A 22,465-nucleotide genomic window follows, 5' to 3' on the forward strand; every position below is an offset into this window, starting at 1 on the left:
TAATATTTCTATATAGCCATTTTAACAATAAAGACTTGTATCTTTTTTTCATTTTACCATTGCATTTAGTGCCACAGTTTCATTAAATTCATTTGGAGGATTTTCAAATGAGAGTGGAACACTCTGAAGTTCATAATATACAGATTCTTTTAAAGAAGTATCCACTTCTGACATAGATTTTTCTACTGGAGATCCCGACAGTGGCTGAAACTGTGAAGCATGCAATCCTGTGGAAAATCCTTTGGAGGAAGCATTGCTATTATTTCTAGTACAATTTTGGCTTCCAGAAATTTTTGGGGGAGGCTTCTTGCAAATAAAATCAATATTTAACTCCATAGCAGTTTTAAAATTATCTATATTCAAAGTCCAGTAACCATCTTCATCTTCTTTGTACCTATCAGAACATACAAGAATGCAAAGAATCTAATAAAAATACATTTACATGTCTTTATTATAATGACTTAACAAAGAGACAAGGAGTATAGAGCCAATATCCATAAGGTAAAAAATTAGTAAATTCATTAATTGTTTTTATTTTTATTCCCCAAACTAACCGTTAAATAAGAAGTCCTATCTTAGTCCCTTTTTCATAATAAATCAACAATATATATCTGCTAATTTAATAAGTGGTATTTCAAATGTTGGAATTCCCATAAGTATATGTGAATTTTAACACTTCTCTATTGCATAACCAAGAGCCAAACACTGTTAACTAATAGATATAATCAAGGTCAAAGGCATTATTTGAACAAATCGACCTTAAGAACAAAAGAGTAGATAGGAACTAAAATTTAATAATTAGGGATTCTTCCCCAATGTAGTCCTTGACAACCATTAAATCTTTTGTATATCTAGATCTAGACAATTATAGATCTAGATTTATTTATAGATAAAGGGATATGACTACATCCAAATCAATAGAGATATATAATACGTATTTGTATTGGAAATGTTATCGAATCAAATTAACATTAAAGAATAATAATTACTTTCTGTGAGGTTTTCAAAAGGTTTTATAAGTTGAATATGTGGTAGAATTCCATTTCGATAGGAAAGAATAAAGTGAATGCCACTTTAAAGGCCTCATATGCACTAAAATATTAATAACGGCATTTTTTAAATAATAAAAATGAACCAAAAATAAAGTTAATGTCCCTTGATTGGGAACTCCCTAACAAATTATAATACATGAATGGACTATTATTGTGAGGTAAGCAAAAATAAGACATAGTTATTTATCTGCATAGGAAGCCATATGAACCAATACAGAATGAACTAAGTAGAACCAGGAAAACAACATACATGACTACAGCAATATTAATAGGAAGAACAACAACAAAACAATCAAAACTGAATTCAGTGGAATTATAATGACCAAGCTCCATAACAAATAAGAGATAAGGCACCTCCTCCTTCTCCTTTGCAGAGATGGAGGACTATGGGTGTGAAATACTATGTCAGACTTTTTTAATGTTGGTTAGTTTTACCGAAATTCTTTCCCCTCTTTTTAATGTTTCATTATGAGAAGAAAGAAATATTTTGGGAACTACAGGTTATGTAAAAAAAAGATATAAATTAAAATTTTTTTCAACAAAAGCATATACTTATGAAAAACTCAAAATGAGCACCTGAAGCGAGAACGGCAACTGAGTTGATGCATTTTCCGGAGGTGTAAAGTCAAAGTGTAGCACCAGGAAAAACACTTCTGACAGATATGGCATTTGTACTTTATGGTACCATTATTCTGCAAATGAAGAAATTATAACAAAATAAAGAAAAAGAAGACTTTTTTTAAAAGTAGGATTTATAATTAGGAAGCCTCAATTATTGATACTAATGCTACTCTTCAAAATGTAAACATTTTTTGGTATATGTTTGTCTTAAATAAAATGTTTCTTTTTCCTGCTTATATTCATCATATATACTAATTTTGTAATAACACGAAGTTCACAGCCAGCACTTACTTGCCTTTTAACTTATAGTCACAAGGACTGCTTGGGTCACTGAGATGTTAACTAACTTGTCCAGAATAGATAGTATGTGTTGGAGGTTGGACTTGAACCCAGGTCTTCTTCACTCAGGACCATTATCCCTATCCACGATGCTTGGCCTATTCTCTTTGCTGCCATCATAGCAAGGACGTGTAAAACATTTGACAAGTTCGTGGTTTTTAATAATAAAAAATTTTAAAAGATCTATAGGTAAAGTATCATATGAAATGTTTTTCCTTTGTCATAGGCTTATATAACTTAGAGGTTATATAAGGTCAAAGATGACTTCTGTTAAAAAAAAAAACACCAAAGCTTTTTGCTTTTATTTACTTACTTCATGCACTCTTTTGTAATGCTGCCTAAATGTCTGTAAGGTACGAGCAGTGAAATCACACCCACTCACATCACAACAGTAGGCAGATGAATCATTGTGTGTTTCAATGTGTTTACGTAGATCATATGCATTCTTGAAGCTGAGAATTCAGATAAAAAATATGAGTTAATATGCAATTTTAAGAGGATAATTGCTTTATAATTTATGCTTAAACATTACAATGACTGGTAGAAAATCCACATTTATTTGTAAGAAAATGACTCAATTATAGGATACATTTAGTGCATCCATGACTTTAAGGTATATGGAAAAATTCAGTTATTTTTACGGAATCATTCTCAATTGTATCTGAATTATGTTGCTTTTTTTCTGCCTACTAACTATATGTATAAAAGTTTGGTATACTTTTGAGAACTGAATGGCCAAGATGATTCAGAACATAAAAAAGAAGAATAATGACCCACTACTGCTTTAACTTCCTAAATCTTTTCAAATAAATTAAGACTTTTACCTTTTTGAAAATAAATGATGTTCTAGAACTAACCATATCCAGATGAAATTCAGTGAAAGCCTCACCAAAAAAAAACAGGAGAGCATTTGAGATAGAATGTTACATTCCATGTCCCTGACAGGGTGTATTCCATTAAAGAATATGTGTCAAGATGAAAACAGTGATTTAATAAAGTATATGATATGTGCTGCTTTTTGGATTCCAGGGTTAGTTGTTCTCCTTTCTATGTTTAATAGATTTATATTTTTTCAGTGTTTCTTACTTAAAACTGTTACTTTTCTTTTTTGAGATATTTAAAACATTATATATACACATATATAGTATTTATCACATATTTATTTTAAATAGATGTGTGTATGTATATATACATGTCTGTTTATAGGCACATATGTGTATACATGCAAATATCATGTATACATAGATATATGTACATGTGTATTATACACATATACATACATATACACATACACCACATACACACATACACACACACACACACACACACACAGTTATCCCTTCCACATCACAACTTTCCCCATCGTGGTTTCAATATATCACATGTTGGCATAAGAAATTAAATCGGAATTTTTGGAGACTTTTGCAGAAGCTACACATGACAGAGAAGGCCAACAGATGACACAGAGCCTATGACCAAATACTTCACCCAAATTTTACAATGAGGTACTGTAGACAACCCATTAAAGAGAAAAAATTTCAGACTTCTTTTCTAATACAAAGGGAGAGCCAAAAACTTTTACACAGATTTTCCAGATGGGGCGCCATACCCCAGTTTTAAAAAGAACAAAGTGAAATATTTCGTGACCAAAACTAAATTATTTCTACTAGTTTATTTTGCTATTCTGTCCTTGGTTCTTACCTGCTATCACAGAAATCACAAAGGAAAGGGCGTTCATCACAGTGTCGAAATCTGATATGTGTTTTCAAAGATGAAAAGTTTGTACATACCATATCACAAAGTGGACAGTTAAGATGGCTGACTAAAAATAAGTGAATATAAAATTTGAGACAATAAAATTTTGGGTTTTTTCTATTTTTTTTACTCTAATTAAAAAACCCTCTAGGAAACTATCCCTATGTCATTTTATCCCTATTGTTTTCAGTAGTATAATTTCTAATGTTCTAAAATGAACATTTTTTCTCTATTTTTTATTTTTTTTGTCACAAAGGATGACTGAAGGAGAAGGGGGAGAGGAATATATTTAGAAATGATGAAAATAAAATATCATTAAAAACAAAAAAACAAAGTAATTATCTTCAACAAATCTGTCTTAATAAAAATTTCCAACTTCTTTTAAAAATGTATTTATACTTTCTAAAGTCCCACTTTAAGAAAACTCAATATATAAATATCCAAATTTGCAAAAAGACAATGAATATATTTCACTTTTGAAATGACTTTAGTATAGGCTTCCTCTAAATAATGTTATCTCAACACAGATAAAATATTGTTTAAATTGCAAAAATCCAATTTTCATACTTTTTAAAAGGTAAATTTATTATGTAAAATGAAGTATACTTGTATATATAGATTTAAAACCTGATGAGATTCAGAGTGCAAAACGCATGTATTTTTTGGACATGGCCAGTAAAAAATTTGTTTTGCTTGATTATGCATACCAGTACACAGGTTTTATTCTTCTTTTCAATAGGAAAGATGAGAGGGAAAGAGATCTATCTTTGTTAATTAAAGAAGATTAAATTTTTAAAAAACCATGACTAGGCACAACAATTTTGTAGGAAGAATTAAAAAGTTTGACTTACCATGTATTCTAACATGATCCCGCAGAAGTCTCTCACTTGCAAAATGCTTGCTACAATACTGACATGTAAATATTTGTTCTGAAAAAGACATAAATTCATCAGTTAAACATTTTTTAGAATGTTTTTGTCAGGAAAACTAAATAATGCCAAAATAAAAAGTAGCATACCTTTGTATAAAAAGTAATCCACCACAAAATGAGTAATTTCATAAATGTTATGACATTAAACAAGCAAATATGAACAGTCAGAAAAGACCTCACAACTTTCTAACATAAAAGATATTTGGGTAAGAACTTACTATATGAAAAAGACTTGTCAGGAAAACTGCAACTAGGTAAACATCTCACATCATATACTAATGTGGATACATAATATAAACATAAAGGGATATAAACAAATTAGAGGAGCAATTTTCAGATCCTTAGATGTGGTAAGAGTTCATTATCCAAAGAAAGGATAACAGTTTTAGTTACTTAAAAAGTTTTTTACACATACAAAACAAATGCAGCTAAAATTAGAAGCAATGTAGGTAACTAGGAAAATCTTTGGGGGAAGTTTCTGTAAAAAAGGTTTTCTAAGGTATTACATATTCCAAAATATGTAATGAGCTGATTCCAATTCATAAGCATAACAGCCACTCTGTTGATAAATGGTAAAAGGATGAGAAGAGGCAGTTTTCTAAGGAAGATATCTAATATATCAAAAGTCATTTTTAAAAATGCTCCAAATCAACTAGTAACTAGAGAAAGGCAAATTAAAACAACTTTGAATTTACATCTCACGCCCAACAGATTAGCAAAGGTTAAAAAAAAGGAAACATGACAAATGTTGCCAAGGATGCAGGAACATAGCCACATAATGCCGTATTGATAGAGTTCTGAATTGGTCTGGAAAGCAATTTGGTACTATGCCCTAGTAGTCACTAAACTGTGCATACCCTAGACCAGGTGATGCCTCTATTTGGCTTATACACACCAAAGAGATCAAAGGAAGAAGGGCCCATAATTACAAAAAAAAGTTTGTAACAGCTCTTTTTAGTGGCAAAGTACTGAAAATTAAGGGGGGGATGCCTATCTTTTGGGGAATGGGCTGAATAAATTACGGGGGAAAAAGCTAAACAGATCTTGAGCTACATTGGGAGTCATTGTTTCCAGGAATAGGGAGATATCAGTAATCCTTCTGTACCCGACTTAGACTTCATCTGGAGTATCGTGTATATATAGTTCTGGGCGCCACAGTTTCAAAATACGACTGATAATCTGGAGAGTATCCAGAGGAGAGCAACTAAAAGTGTGAAGGACCTTGAGTCAACGACATTTGAGTATTGGCTGAAAAAACTGGGGGTGTTTAGCTTGAAGAAAAGTTGAGAGGGATAGAACAACTTACTTTAAGTATATATGCAAGGCTGCTATATGGGAAAAGGATGGATATGGACATAATGCATATGGATACAATAGAATATTATTGTACTTCAAGAAAGGATGAAAAGAAAGGTTTTTCCAAAAAAAAAAACTGAGAAGATTTTTTATGAACTGATAGTGTGAAGTGAGCAGAACTAGGAAGAAAAATTTCTACAATGACAATGTAAAGACAAGCAACCTTGAAAGATCAATGCAGTGACTGATTCCAGAGGATCAGTGATCCTTAGAAAGAGGTGACAGACTCAGGGTACAGAATGATATGTTTTATGATATGCCTAATATGTGGATTTATGTTATTTGCATATATTTTCACTAAAGGGAAAAGGGAGAGAGGAGGTAGGAAGGAGAAAAATACACTTACTAACTATATGACCCTGGGCAAATCAATTAACCTTATTTGCCTCTGTTTTCACAATTTAAAAATGGGGATAATAATAGTACCTATCTCCCATGGCTGTTGTAAGGATAAAATGTTATATTTGTAAAGTGTTTAACAATGTTCCTGGCAAAAAGTACTAGGTGCTATATAAATGCTAGCTATTAATCAATGAACATTTATTAAGCACCTACTATGTGCCAGACACTGTGCTAAGCTCCAGGAATACAAAAAGAGGCAAAAGATAGTCCCTACCTTCAAGATACATCCCTACCTTCAAGATACATCTAATCTTACATCTAATGACCGTTGTGTTATTATCATTCAGGAGCACACCAGTCAATTCATCATTCTCTCTACCAATGACGAGAGGCTTATGCAAATGGTCTAGGCTTGCAGCCAGGGTTACTCACTTCCCTGGCTTCCTTTAAGTTCCAACTAAAAAGCCATTTTTATCGGAAGCCTTCCCAAACTTCTCTTACTTTTTACTATTTATCCTGTATATAGCTTGCTTTGTATGTATGTTGTATGTTGTCTCCCCCATTAGACTGTAAGCTCCTTGAGGACAGGAACTGTCTTTTGCCTTTTTTATCCCCAATGTTTAGCACTGATACTTAGTGTCTGGCACATAGCAGGCAATAAATGTTTACCAATTGATTGAATGACTTCTAACTATCAATTGATGGATTGTATTTTGAGTTGGGACATTCCATCAATTCTAAATCCATCTAATTGAAATACTGTCTAGCTTAAATCTGTCAGTTTTCACTGGAAAGAAAATCTCCCACAAGAATAATGAATCTCTCCATACTTAAGCTAGAACAGCATACATAGTCTATCAACTGTCTGTTGATAGTCTATGACACTGTTCCAGGTGATTTGAATCTGGAAGAGCTTGTGTTCATTTGGCACAGCGTTCAAGCATCCAATATAACCTCCAAACTACTATGAGTTATCAGAGCATAACTTTTGTGGAGATTCTTTTAGATCATTTCTTAAAAAAATCACTCCATTTTCCAAATATTTCTAGGTCTATAGGAGAGATAAACATGGAAGTGATATAAAAAACATGGCAAAATTTAAAGGTAATGTTGTTGTTCATCCTTTGTACTCAAAGATCACCAGTGACATCAGGATGCTGGGGTCAAGGTACAGTGTGTTTGACTGTGGCTTATCAGTCCAATATGAGCTCTGAAGATTCTACCACATGTTGGCAGTTTGAACATTTGAGATAGAGATGTCTAGATTTGCACATCTCATGTTTCTTTTGCACTACTGCAATTCTGCTTTGCTCATAGAGCACAACACCTTCTTTGTTGTAGGCACACCATGCTGGGCTCCTGCGCCAGCATTTCCTATGTCTCATATATCTCACAACTGATTTTAAAGTTCCTCAGTGAGATCTTTGAGAATGTGCTTGTACTGCTTCTGACCTTTGTGTGAGCACTTACTTTGTGCTAGGTCTCCATAAAATAGGCAAAATTTAAAGGCAATAAGAATGTCTCTTTTATTATATTTCCACTACAAAACAAAATCTGTTCAATTTCTCCCAGGTTCTTAAACAAAAAAATACAACATAATATGCACAGAGCTATAAATATAGTGAAATCCTCTCAGGGAAGAAAAGTAGCCATCTAGCTCCCTCCAAAGCTAGCTCAAGTGCTACCTTTTAGACCTTTCTTATCTCCAAGATACCATAGTCCCTTAGCCCAATTACTTAGCATATTCTTCTATTTCCTATATGTATGTGTATTATTCTCCCCTCCCATTGACTATAAACTCATTAAGGGCAGTTAATTGCTTCATTTTTTTTATCACCAATGCCTAGCACATCATAAACATCTGGTGCTTAATGCTTGCTGATTGACCAATTTGCCTTATTACCGATCTCACAGTTTTAATATTAGTGTATCACGTAAATGATTGTAATTTATGAAATTCTAAAGTAATTATCAGATGTCTGCTATGGGTCTGGTATAATTTGCATTATACCGTCAGGTCTTTTATTTATTTTTTGGACTAAACCTATTTTTTCTTCAGCATAGCCAGCTCCCTCTAAGTAACTTCCTCTACCAATGTTGACTGAAATCCTTGCTGAAATTTAGTCTTACGGAGTTGCCTGGGGCACTGAAAGGCTAAGTGACTTTCTTGAGGGTCACATAGCTAGTATGTGTCAGAAGACTTAACTCCAGATCTTCTAGACTTGGAGGCCACCATTGTTCCCAAAACATCACGCAAAATTATAGTGTTAAACATGGACACTTTCTTCAATTCGGGATTGTCATAGCTTCAGAAGGAAGGATCAATTGAAAATACTACCTTATTGTATCCTACCTTTCTATCCATCTTTCATGTCCAATACTGTACAATTTGGCAGGACAAACTGGGAATGGAAAGTAAGCACTACATTGTGAATAGAGAACTTGTCTTACAAGTCAAAAGACCTGTGGCCAAATCTGCCTCGGATACTAGTGTTATTACCCTGGACAAGATATTTAGCCCTTAAGCCCCCCATAGAAACTCCCTAAGACTGTACCTTGCAGAGAAGTTGATAATCTGCAATGGTAGAGGAAGTTCCTCACTGAGAGATCTCCATATTGATGAAATCAAGAGATTCAACCAAAAGAAAAATGCTTCATACGCCAAAATGTCCTCATACATAACCCAAGCACAGAGAATTCTCTTAAAGATGGTTGGGGTGAGGGGTAGGAATGCCAAATCTACTTACTATCCTCTGAAATCTGTCGTTTGGCATGATCAAAAAACTTGGTATTGTTGGAGAACATCCCTCCACAAGAGGGACAGGCCACTACTTTTTCTTGAGTATGTGTTCGTAAGTGCTCTCTTAATTTGTGCCGACTCTTACATGTGCCATCGCAATCTGAAGATAGATAACATATTTGGTTAATAGAAAATGATCATCAACTAAACAATGCTTTCTTAGGTTTTAATGAAGTACTTATAAAGTAAAGGAAATATCATCTTTAGTTATACTTAATGAGAATTACTATAGTGCTTTGTAGAGAAAAATATATATAGCATACTTCTATCTACATATACCTTTTAAAATGTGAATTAAAAGCTATATAAAACAATGACAAGCTATTTTTGTCAAGCTTTTAATGAACTGGCCTGTTATATTTAAATCACACTATTAAAAAAAGTCAAACAAAAAAATCTTCAAAACATAAAGGGGTGGTAGGTGACCAAGAAAAGCCACTTCAAATATGTAAATAGGGCCTAATAATATTTAACACTTTCATCACCTATATAATAAAATATATGTTCAAAAGTTGATGGATAAACCAAGAGCTTGAAGGTAAATAGTGTCTTCATGGACAAAACAGGAATTTTAAAGTGAGCTGTTAAATTAGAAAATGATAGCCATCAAAGAGATGGAATTCAATGGAAACATAACAGTACTACCCTGTTGTTCAGTTGTTTCAGTTGTGACTATGATCTCATTTGGGGTTTTCTTGGCAAAGATACTGGAGTGGTTTGCCATTTCCTTCTCCAGGTCAAAGATGAGAAAACTGAGGCAAACAAGGGTAAGTGACTTGCCCAGAGTCACACAGCTAGTAAGGGTCTATGGCTGGATTTGAACTTAGGTCTTCCTGACTCCAGGCCCTACACTCTATTCATTATACCACCTAGCAGCAAAAATAAAAACAAAAATACACAAATCAAAAATTGCAAATATTATGCTATCTCTGTAGAAGTATTACTGAAAAGAACTAAGGTTCAAAGTGAATAAGAAGCTGATTGTTATCAATACTCTGATTTAAAAAAAAAAGAATACCATAGTAGCATAATATAGTATACACTGAGTTATATAGGAGTTTCCTTATCAATAGGCAGAATTTCTTATACATTACTGGACAATGATTATACATTATAAATTACTGTACAGTGATTCTTATTGTTCAGCATCAAAGTTTATACAGGTTTTCTCAGCCAGAGCAATATCTCTTCATAGTTTACATTTCATTCAACATATCTGCATATACCATCTTGCTAACACAATCTCATTTCAACATACTGTTTTGAGTTTACCTAGTGTATGGCAAGGTAAGTGAGGCCCAGTCATGGCAGTTTATATCAGCAACCCCCAGGGAAGTTCTCCAGTATGTCATTCAGAGAATCTCTGAATTGAAAATGACCTCGAAGGTTACTTAGACTAACCACTACCAGAAGTGGGACTCTCATCTACAATGTCCCCTAATAACTGTTCAGCTAGACTCAGTTAAAAGACTTCTAGTAACAGAGAACTGACTATCTCCAGAGGAGTCCCATTACAATTTGGAACAGTGTTAACTATCAGGAAATTTCTCCTTATCTTGAGCTAATATCTGCCTTTCAGCAACTTTTACTTAGTGTTCTCAGTTCTGCCCTCTGGAGTTAAGTAATACAAGCCTAATGCTTCTTCCACATGAAAGCCCTGCAAAGATTTTAAGATAGTTATGTTTCCCTCATTCCAAGTACCATTGCTCTGAGTTGCCTCACAATCCTGGTCACCCTCATTTTTATATGCTCTAGTTTGTCCCTGTCTCTTCTAAAATGTTGTGGGCAAATATGAACACAATACTTTAGAGGTATTTTAACCAAAAGAGAACACAACAGATTTTCTTTACTGCGAAGTTGTCAAGGCAGTACTGTGTAAAAGATAAAGAGTACTAGATCTGGAGTAAGGAGACCCAGGTTCAAAATCTACTTCAGTGTTTGACATCCATTTCCTTTTTCTGGAGATTTTTATTTATGCAGTTAAATAATAGATTAACATCTTTTTGCTTTCTTATGATGTTGACTCATATTGGGTTTGCTATTCACAAAAACTTTTAGCTTTTTTCCCCCACATGAACTGTTTCCCTCAGCTATGCATACCTCCCCAGTCATGAACCTATAGTTGATTTTTTTAATCCAAGTTCAAGACTGCCACCAGCGGCTGTGGTGCCGAAATGACCAGAGATGGCTGAATGCCATGGAGAGTGAAAAGAAAAACACGGGCCAGGCAGAAGAGTGAAGAACAGCTCCATTTATTTAACTGAGGGACAGGGTTTATATACCTTTTAGGCAAGCAGAATCAACAAATCCACGTGCGAGGCATTTAAATAATGCATGACTTCCTTGTGCTTTTGTTCCCCTTTTGCTTTCTCAGAGCTGGCCCTCTACACAAGACTCCAAATTTCTTCCTATTAAATTGTGCCATATAATAAATTACAGATAAAGTGACCACCTGCATTAGTTGAGAATTTCTTCATCTGGAAGTTTCCTGTATCAATGAAATCATAGGTACAACCTCTATCTTTCATCTATATAAGCATACCATTCATTACTTCATTCGATTTTTTTAAAGTTTTTTTTTTATTTTTTGGCAGTGCAATTGGGGTTAAGTGACTTGCCCAAGGTCACACATCTGGTAAATGTGTCAAGTGTCTGAGGCTGGATTTGAACTCAGGTCCTCCTGACTCCAGGGCTGGTGCTCTACTCACTGCACCACCTAGCTGCCCCATTACTTCATTCAAGATACTAGTAAAAACTTTTAATAGAATTGTACAAAACTGGCTAATGGTATAGCTTTAGGCACTCTTTATACTAGAAAGTTTCTTCCAGTATTAACTGAGCTGCTATTTGATACTGAATCCATTGAAGAGCACTATTACTCGGTCCATATTTTCATCTTGTCCATGAATATCAAGAGATTTTATTAAATACCTTGATACATATCCTGATACAAGATGTCTACAACATTGGTTTCTCTGATCTATCATAATGGTTCCAAAATCACAGTAATGCTTTGCCAGCAAGAAAGGAAAAACAGTGGTTACAAAATAATTAGCAATTTGTCAGATCTTGTTTATGTACCCTCTGAAATACAGTGTTCAATTGCATAGTTTCTAAGAAAAGAGAACTGAATGTTTAGCTGCTGGCATCCCAGCATGGATAATTCACCACAACTGTGAAGTAACCTTTCATTTATACTTAGCACTGATCAGACTTTTCCTGAAATACTGTTTCCACTATGATGATCTATAACCTAAATAAGGTTTTGAATTAGAAAAGATTTAAAGGGCTAAAGTATTTGAAACAACTGAAAAACAAAAAGAATAGAAATCTTTACCAAAAAGAAGAAAATTATAAAAGGCAACACTGATTTTTAAATATGTTAAATATTAAATATCTTATACATACAAACCCATGTATATGTATACACACACACACACACACACACACACATACAGAGAAAGAGAGAGAGAGAGAGTGAGAGAGAGAATCCCTCCCCAAACCATTCTGAACCCCTATGATCTGAGAAAGACATTTTGGCCTACTCCGAGCTTCACCTACCATAATGCTTTGCATACTCTGGCATAACAGATATGCTTTGCTTTGGTCTCTGAGGGAACCCAAAATCCCCCTTGCTGTGTCAGCAACTACAAGACAGATGAAGCTGATCAAGAAAATTCTTCGGTTTGTGATTGTCCAGGGCAGGACTCCTTGAACCTGACACTATCTTGAATAATGGGACTTTTTCTTATTTTGGCATATAGATCCTGGATCTATAATTTCAATTAACACCTTGATATTTTCTTATTCTATTGTATTTACAATCAATCCAATTAAGAAATACCTTTCTCATACTATGGCAAACACATATGGAGACTATAATTTTGGTTGACACAGGCATCCTGAGCCAGGAAGGGAGGAATGGGTGAGAGGGAATTACTCTGAAGATATAATAATGTCCCCTTTTTCTATCAGTCCTTGGGCTTGTTTTCCACAATGAGCTCCCATGCATATCTCTATATGCATGTTCCTTAAGCTTTGAGAAAGATAAGTATGCATATGTGGTCTAATTTTGTTTGTCTTTCTTAGGACTCAGTAACAGTTGAATAGATATGTGTGTATGTGTGTATATGTAGCATGTATACACATACATACATACATACATATACACATACACATATATGGGTATAGCTGGCTGATTTCCATTTTAACTGAGAAAGGTGGATGAGGAAATAGACTCATTTTTTTCTTTACTGTGAAGTTGTCAAGGCAGCTGCATAAAGGGTAAGAGTACTAGATCTCGAGTTAGGACACCTGGATTCATAACCTACCTTGTGATTGACAATAATAAATCTAATTAGTCAAGTATTTATCCATCACTTACTATGTCCTAGGTATTGTGTTAAACACTGAGGACACATATATAATCGATTAATTAGTAACCTACCTAAAAGGAGCTTACATTCATATGGGGAAGACAACAAGCATATATGCGTGTGTGTGTGTGTGTGTGTGTGCGTATGTACATACACACACACACACACATATATACCTGTTTACACTTATTTATACACACAAATATACATATATGTAAATACTAACAAAGTAGTTAAATAAAAGGTAGTTCGGGGAGAGCACTAGCAATTGAAAAGGATCAGGAAAGACCATCTAGATGACAATTTTGAGCTGCATCTTGAAAGAAAAGAGGGATTCTACAAAGAAAAGTTGAGGAAGGCGTGGACAGCCATGAGAGCTAGTCCAAAGGTGTAAAGATAAGAGACAGGATTTTGTGTATGTGAGAACACAGAAAAGGCCAGTGTGAGAGAACACAGAAAAGGTCAGCTTGGCCGTACTTCAGACCATGGGAGGGGAAGTAATAGCCAATCACACTGGAAAAGATAATTTGTGGCAAAGCTAAACACAAGTTTTAAAATTTATTCTAGAGGAAATAGGAAACTACTCAACTTACTGCTTCAGGGAGTGACATGGTCAGAGCTACAATTAAGAAAAATTCCTTTGGCATCAGTGCATAGGATGGACTAGATCAGAAAGAGATTTGATGCAGGGAGACCAATTAGAAGTAGCTGCAGTATCAGGATAAGAGGCAACAAAAGCCTGAACTAAGGTGTCAGCTGTGTAAGTACGAAGAAGGGATAAGATGTCAGAGATATTGCACAGGCATAAATGGCAATATTTGGCAGCTGACTGTTTTTGCGGGAGGGAGAGTGAAAAGTTGAGGGTAACTGCCAACATTAGGAACATGAGAGACTGGAAGAAGGGTTGTGCCTTCAACAAATTAAGGCTAATTTGGAAGGGGGAAGGTTTGAAACAAAGATAATGAGTCCAATGTTGGACATGTTTAAATGTCAAACAACCAGTTTGAAATGTCCCAACAGGAAAATAGCTTTTTGGGCAGGGAAGGGCATGTGCTGATTTCAGAGATCCATGGAAGGGCCTCTTTCACAGCTGTATCACCTATATCATTCTGGTCTCTAGCTCCCAACCCAAATTTCAGAGGAACATTACACCTTGTGGCTTGTCAATCAGGAATCAACTAGAAGACCCAGGTAGGCTTTTGTCTTTCTACTGAAGCAGGTAGAATAGTGCTAGAACTTGACACCCATATTCTGAAAAGTTGTTGATGCTGTGGGAAATGGGTTTGGCCAATATCATCTCAATAATATTTTCTGGGTCTAAATAAACAGAAGGTCCCTCTGTTCTGGGCTAAATGGCATCTTAAAGTTTCCTCCAAACTTAGTATTTTCAGGTCATGTGGCACATTTATATAAATAAGCAATCATTCAATGCCAACACACTACATTAATCTACATAAAGAAATGACATTAACATTTTGGTTAAAAAAAAAATCAGCACAATACCTTTCCAGCGACAGAAGATGGCTTTTTTATTGCTTAAGAGACTTTCTTTTTCAGCACAGTAAGCATGCATGGTAACATGTTGATAAAACCATTCTGGGTTATTGATGGTCATCTGAAAACATTGCAAAAATATTAATTCATGCAAATAGAAGAAAATGGCACAAACAAGGATAACAATGCAAATTCTGACAAAAGGGATTAAGTAAGTCAGTATTGCCTATCGTGATATCATCCTATATTAAATATTACTATTTAGCATTTTAGCAATCCAATCCTGAATTGAAAATTGAAAAAATAAATAAGGATAACATACTACCTTATTCCTATTCAAATTTTGGAGAATAAGTCATTTGAAAGGAGATATTCACTAAATGGACATTAAATACTAAAAATATATTAAACTGGTGACCATGAAAACTTACTTCCTTACTAATACACAAACCATCCAGTTTTTTAAAAATAGTGTTTTAAAATTACCAATTGCAAAAATGTCTACTATTCACAAATACTCTCTCATTTTTTGCTTAGATAGTGCTGGGCAGAAATTACCTAACTGCTTTCTTCCATAAGAAGTTACAGACATTTCATTATCTTAGAAAATATCTACTCTATATAGTCATAAAAGCTTTTACAATTTAAAAAAAAATTACAGAATACTGTTAAAACTATCACTTCTCCCTGCCAACCAAAGAAAATGTTCCAATAAATTTAACTTTTTGCTATGTAACTTATATGAAAAAATATATATTATATACACACACATAATACTTAAAGAATCTATAGTTTCATCAGTATGGATTTTTATTTCCAATATAAATGAGAACCCCTCTGCAAATTAAATTAGCATTTGGAATTTGAGAATAACTATAGCATCAACCTTTGGAAAACCTGGCAAAGAGCTTCTTCAAATTTAACCAGAGGAGGATCCTAAGTCAATATCTATGGTCTGTCACTGAGTCCTTAATTAGAAGCTTTTCCAATTTAATAGGACTTGGCAAAGCTTGTGTTTTCCCAGGACAGAACCCAAGATCACCCTCTCAATTATGACTAGGACTCTGGAGTAGAGGGACTAATATGTATGTATAGTGAATCTGGTAATATATTTTCTATGCCCTTTTAAAAAGCTATTCGTAATAAAAATAGAAAATTTTTGATAAAGTGAAATACATTTATCTATACTAAAATTAAACCTTTCCCAGCAGGGAGAAATAGGCAAAAATAGAACAGAAAAGGAAAAAAGGATTACCACGATGACTGCTTCACTTACATCACACTGCTCCCAACAGCAAACAAAAGAGTCTGTAATCTCTGGTACCAAATTTTGGCTGTGATTACTTTGTGAACATTCTGGCAAATCTTGGTGGGATGCTCTTATTTGAGAGCCTAAGTATTTCAGTTTAGTGTGGTAACTATGGAAATTCACATGAATCATCAATTCATTGGGACCAATGGCACAAAATTCACAACTCCTCCAAAGACACTGATACTTTTCTAAATACAAAGAGAAGACAAGAAATTCTACAAGTGTAAAATACAGATCTCATAGGACAATATTTGACCATATGTAATTTACATTTATAAAATTTATTTTAAGTATTAATATGGTTGTTTTAATTCTATCATTAGCAAAAAATTTTTACACTGGTATTTCAGCATCTCTTTACATTTCATCTCATTAAATACAAAACTTTTTTTTTAGTGTCTAGAGCTCTAGACCCTTCTCCTTAAATAAGGAAAAATATTTAATTCAAATTGCTATTCAACAAATTCTTAGTGCTGTTTACTTGGGGTTGTTGTACAAACTACACTGAACAGGAGACAAGTTCTAGGCCTGATTCTGTAATTATCTATAAAACCTTAAGCAAGTTGTCTCACCTACCTGTGCTTCCTTTTTTGGAGGCTATGCATATTTTAGGAATTTTATTTTGAACTGCTTTATCAGAGATAAAAGTTTAGGCACATCATATTAGGGGTGTAATCACAAATCATCTGTTTCATATTTGTCAATTTCACTTATATGCTTACTTCATATAAGCATAACATCAATTATGACCACAGATGTCTCAGCCTTCACTACACAGTCACCTTTTAATCTTTAATATTAAAATACGGTGAATCATTAGACTTAAATTCCTAATTGTTTTGTTATTATATACTATTGACTCTCTATACTACTAATCACAGCAGCTCTCTTATCAAGTCCCACGGGTTACTTCCATACTTCTTTCAGTATATGATCTCACTTTCCAATTTACTAAGAAAATAGAGATAATTTGTCTTTCCCATTCCACGTCAAAATTCCATTTATATCTTTACCCATTCTCACCTCCTTTATTCCAGGCTCCAAGGAAGAAGTGACCCTTTCTCTTTCCCAAGACCAAATTCTCTACCTGTATACACCATCCCATTCTTACCCATCTGCTCTGGGAGATCATCACATTGGTTAGTCTCTTTCCTCCCTTGCCTACGAACCTGTTCAGGTCTACTTTACCCTTATGGAACACCTCTTTTAGCTACACCCAGCTTTAAAGTACTGCTTAGGTGATCATCTATGCAATAGCAGAACTCAAGCCCTTACCATATCTACTCTAGTCCTTGTTAAATAACATTAATTCAAAAGCGGAAGGTCTTCATTTAAATAGCAAGGACATACACAAGGAATTGAATCAGGCATCATACATTCCCTGTACTTACAAAGAAATAGCTGTCATTTCCTATGCTTTCATGAGAGTACTAATCAATTTTCTTTATGATTCCTCTGTACCTCCAACTGAGCAGGAAGGGGACAGATTCAGCACTTTTCAAACCTCTTGCAATATAGAGAATCCTTTTGGGAAATGTATTTTAGAGAATTTTTCCCAATGAAAAAGGCTCCCTTGGCTGTAAGCCAAGCTAAGTGTGGGAAACAGAATAAAGTTTTCACATGACCTAGCCATTCCTTCAAGTTACTATGCCTTATCTCTCTCCTCACTTTTACTGCCCAACTCCTAGGGGGGAAAAGACTACACTCATTGCCTTAAATTCCTCACAACTTGTTTGCTTCTCAGTCCCTTGAGATCTGGATGATCATCACTTGAATGAAATTTCTTTCCAAATGACATCTCAATTGCTAAATCCAAACGTCTTTGTCTTTCCTCCTTGATCTCTCTGGAACTTTTTGCTAGCGTTGATCACTCCATTCTACTCTTTACTCTTCCCTTCCTTGGCTTACTTGACTTTGCCCTCTCATGAGGTTCCTAATACCAGTATTCTTAATTCTACTTTCCTGGATAATCATTTATTCTCTGTTCCCCTTACCTTGGATATTCACCCTGGCTCTCTCTTAGGCTCTCTTTTCTTAGTGATTTCACCAGCTTCCCATGGTTTCAATTATTAACTTCATTCAAATGTTCCCAAAAGTTGCCTATCCTATTTTAATCTCTCTCCTGAATTAGTCCAGGCCTTTATTATCCATTGCCTGTTGCACACCTTCACCTGGATGTCCTGTCAACGTATCAACATGTCCCAAATAGAAAAATATCCTCTTCCCCCAAAACAAACTGTTCTCCAGACCTCCCAATTTCCATGATCCCTCTGAGTATTTTGTACTTTCTTCTTCAAATTACTTTATCCTCAGCAATCCCCACATCTCTACCAAGATGAAATTTCATTTTACAAAGTTCAGCTCATGCTGCTTCTTCTACATAACCTTCCCTGAACACTGCAGTCAAACAATCTTATTTCTTCAAGAACACAGCATGTTATACCTTTCGTGTACCATCACACTCTATTTTATATCATATGTATATATGTTGTTACCCCATTGTAAGTTCCTTGAGAAAAAAGACAATGTACACCTTACACACTTTAATTATTAAACCAAAGGTTCCCAAGTTCACTTTTTGTTTATTGTCCATATTGTAACAAAGGCATTTCAAATCATAATAGCATGATTCCCAACATAACAATCTCAAGCGCCACAATTCTGAGACAGTACAGTGGGAAAATCTCTTTGAAGTCATAGGATTTCAGAAGAGTTCTCAGCTCTTTAAGAATTCAGATACTAACTTGGATTTGATGTTCTCCAGCACCCATACAGCTCCCAATCTATAGTTTTCATATAGGCATAATCTATTTTAACATATAGTCATGTTTGCTTAGTACTTTAATTTTTTAATTCAGTAGAAAGCTTTTTAAATGCTTATAGAAAGCATGAAAGAATGTCCTGGGAATATCAAGAAATACCTCCCTATAATACCAGGTTGAGTTAAATTAGTTTTTCTTTTGCCACCTCATAAAGCTAGATCCAGTTATTTTCTGATCCATTTCTTTTTTCCACTTAATTAAACAACCAACTACTCTGCAAACAACCAACTACTCTGGATCAACACTTTAAAATACTAGGTAATTTGGGAATCTGTAAAATCACAATTACAGTGGCTAACTCAGGTAACTAGACTTTAATGATAGCTCCATTACTAGTTACCCGAGTGACCCTGTGCAACTGTGATACTCTTTTAACTCAATTTTCCTCACTGTGAAATTCTACAGTAACATTCAAATACCCACATATTTTGAGCATCAGGTGCCAGGCACTGTGATATGTAATGGGAATACAAAGACAAAAATGACATAGTCTCTCTCCTCAAAGACCTTTTATTGGAGGTAACATGCACACAGATTAAGTATAAGGTTTAACTGTTAATCACAAGGATTTATTTCTTAATTTCATCACTTTTCTTTGAAATCTCTCTCTTGACTTTTTTTCATGTCCACAGTCAATACTCTAGGTATAGTCATCTTAAAAAAAAAAAGGCCCAGCTTTTTATAATTCAAGCATGACTTCTATACTCTCCTACCTGACCTGATAATCACAGACTTTGAACTGAAAAGGTTATTAGAAGTAATATTTTTCAATCATCCACTTTACAGGCAAGGAAAACTGAGGCCCTAAGAGGTTAAATGACTTGCCCAATGTCATAGAAGTGGCAGGGCCAGAATACGGATGTAGGCCCTCCTGACTTTACCCAGCCCTAACCTTACATTGCTGACTTTGTTTCACATCTCCAAAGGACCTATCCAATTGGATGTCTAGTAGACATATTAAACATGACGTGTCTAAAACAGAACTTATCCTTTCTCCAAAACCCTCCCCTCCCCCAAACTTCCCTATCACTGTCAAGGGTACCATCACCCTCCCAGTCATCTAGGCTGCCAATTTAGGCGTAGACTTTTCACTATCTCTCATCCCCCATATTCAGTTACCAACAGCTGTCCATTTCACCTTGCAACATCCCTGCTTCTGTCCTCTGACACTTTCACCACTGTGGTGCAGGCCTTCACCTCCACAAGCCGGGACTGCTGTAGTAGCCTGCTGGTCAGTCTGCCAGTCCCAAGTTTCTCCCCACTTCAGTCCATCTTTCATTCTGTTACCAAAGTGATTTTCCTAAAGTTTAGGTCTAATCTTATCACCCCCTCCTTTCCCTACTCAATAAACTCCAATGGCTCCCTATCACCTCTAAAATCAAATACAGCATCCTTTGCTTGGTGTTCATGTTTCCTAACTTCCTCCTCTCCTAGTCCTCTCCACTCACTTTTCTAATCTTGAACTCCATATACTCCTTGATCCAGTGACAGTGACCTCCTTGTTGTTCCCCAAACAATACATTCCATCCCTGTGCTCCCAGAATTTTTTCTCTGTGTCCCAGTGGGGACAGCACGGAACTGAAAAGCTCTCCTTCCTTATTTCTGCCTCCTGGCTCTCTCAAGTCCTAGCTAAAATTTCACCTTCTACAGGAAGCTTTCCCAATCTCTCTTAATTCTAGTGCCTTCCCTCTGATAATTATCTCCTATTTATTCTCGATATAGCTTGTTTGTAGATATTTGTTCCTACGTTTTCTTCCCCCCCAGCCCCGATCCATTAGATAGTGATCTCAAGGGCAGGGATTGTCTTTTTGCCTTTGTATCCCAAGCCCTTAGCACAGTGCCTCCAACATAGTAAGAACTTAATAAAGGCTTATTGACTGTCTCCAAAACCTTTATTGCTTTCCACTATACCACGCTATCAGACCACCTCTAATGTATCTAATAAACCTTACCAGATTAACAATCCTAAAACATCATTCAGATCATTTCACCCTGATATCAAAAAAGAACTTCAAAGGTTACCCAGTATCTTCAGGATGAGGTCCAAACAGCCTCATGGACATGCCTAGCTGCCTTCCACTGACTTTCCAGCCTTATAATCAGGTTTCTATATAAACCCTCTGCTACCATCAAACTTTTTTTTTAACTAATGCAATAAATACATCTTTTTCCCACTCACTTATAGGCAATTATAGTCTTGTACAGTACTTGGCCCATACTAGACAGTAAAGGGAAACAAAAACGCTTGTTGATTTTACATTTTCCTACCCTTGCTTCCTGAAACAATGCTCTTCCACCTCTTTACCTTATCCAGATTTTAATCGTTTGAGATCTACACACCACTTATGTCCTTTCATAAAAGCAATTCCTAGTCACTCTAGCTTGGTCTCTCACTTCTCTAGCAATTATTGGCTGCGTCATCCATTCGCTATCATGGTGTACTGTGTCATTTACTCGATTATTCCTAAATATTATTTCTCTTGTTATTTTTTTCAGTTAGGATTGTCTTTCCTCAAGTAGATTATAAATTCCTGCCGGCCAACTTTACATCTATCTATTTTTGTACATTCCATGACCTGTAGACATGGAAGTACTTTAGTTTGTATCAAAGTAATTGGAAATAGCTTTAATCACAATCAAAATAAGTTTCTTCAAAAAAAAAAATTCCAAGTTTGACAACAGTCTGAATCAAAGGAAGCTGAAGGACTTAAAAGCAACCGCCTCTCTGAAAAAAAAAAAAAAGTCAAACGGGGGCAAATACATTGCAATGGGTTTTGTTTGTTTTAAACTGCCAACAAGGCAACAAATTCAAGGATCTCAATGCTAATTGATCTAGTTAACCGATAAAGCTGAAATCAAGTATTCTGAAAAAGTTATTCCCAACTAAGCCCAATTATTTTTGCCAGGTTTTTTTTTCCTGTCATGAAAAAAAAAAAGTAAACTATACACGAGGTCATAAATTGAACCTATTACCTAATTTTCCCTGTGAGTCACTGAGGTGCTCTCTCAAGTGTCTGGCAACGTGACTACAAAATTCCTCCATGCACCTCCCTACAAACGTGCAATCGCTCCACTCACAAGGCAGAACCAGCTCGGAAGGCTTTATCTTCTTCCTCGGGGCCATGACTGAGGAAGATTTTTAAACAACAAGCCGAGTGGTCTGATTTTTTTCAGGGGACCTCGGGGAGGAGATTTATTAGCTCAGCGCCGCCGCGGGTGAGAAAGTGCTGCTCTGGACCGGGAGGCCGAGGCCCACAAAGGTGGG

The 22,465-nt window shown here is 35.2% G+C and overlaps 1 protein-coding gene across 1 annotated transcript; it reads right to left on the reverse strand.

The window, feature by feature from the left end:
- Window positions 1–48: 48 nt before the first annotated feature.
- On the reverse strand, window positions 49–22,324 carry LOC118835580 (histone H4 transcription factor-like). Its single transcript, XM_036742778.1, has 9 exons — window positions 22,174–22,324; window positions 16,343–16,566; window positions 15,076–15,187; window positions 9,144–9,296; window positions 4,619–4,696; window positions 3,714–3,834; window positions 2,326–2,464; window positions 1,629–1,744; window positions 49–394 (listed from the first exon to the last, which is right to left on the reverse strand). Exons 1-9 carry the CDS (start codon window positions 22,322–22,324, stop codon window positions 49–51), a joined length of 1,440 nt encoding a protein of 479 aa, XP_036598673.1.
- Window positions 22,325–22,465: the final 141 nt, after the last annotated feature.

Source organism: Trichosurus vulpecula, chromosome 2, assembly GCF_011100635.1.
Source record: "Trichosurus vulpecula isolate mTriVul1 chromosome 2, mTriVul1.pri, whole genome shotgun sequence".
Lineage (NCBI taxonomy): Eukaryota > Metazoa > Chordata > Mammalia > Diprotodontia > Phalangeridae > Trichosurus > Trichosurus vulpecula.

Excerpts from the sequence above, each read along its gene's own strand:
- LOC118835580 (XM_036742778.1), bottom strand. The coding sequence starts at position 22,324 with ATGGCCCCGAGGAAGAAGATAAAGCCTTCCGAGCTGGTTCTGCCTTGT. Across the intron at positions 2,465-3,713 it reads TGTGATTTCTGTGATAGCAG|CTTCAAGAATGCATATGATC; the intron begins GTAAGAACCAAG and ends CTGAATTCTCAG. Across the intron at positions 395-1,628 it reads AGTTGCCGTTCTCGCTTCAG|GTACAAAGAAGATGAAGATG; the intron begins GTGCTCATTTTG and ends ATGTTCTGATAG.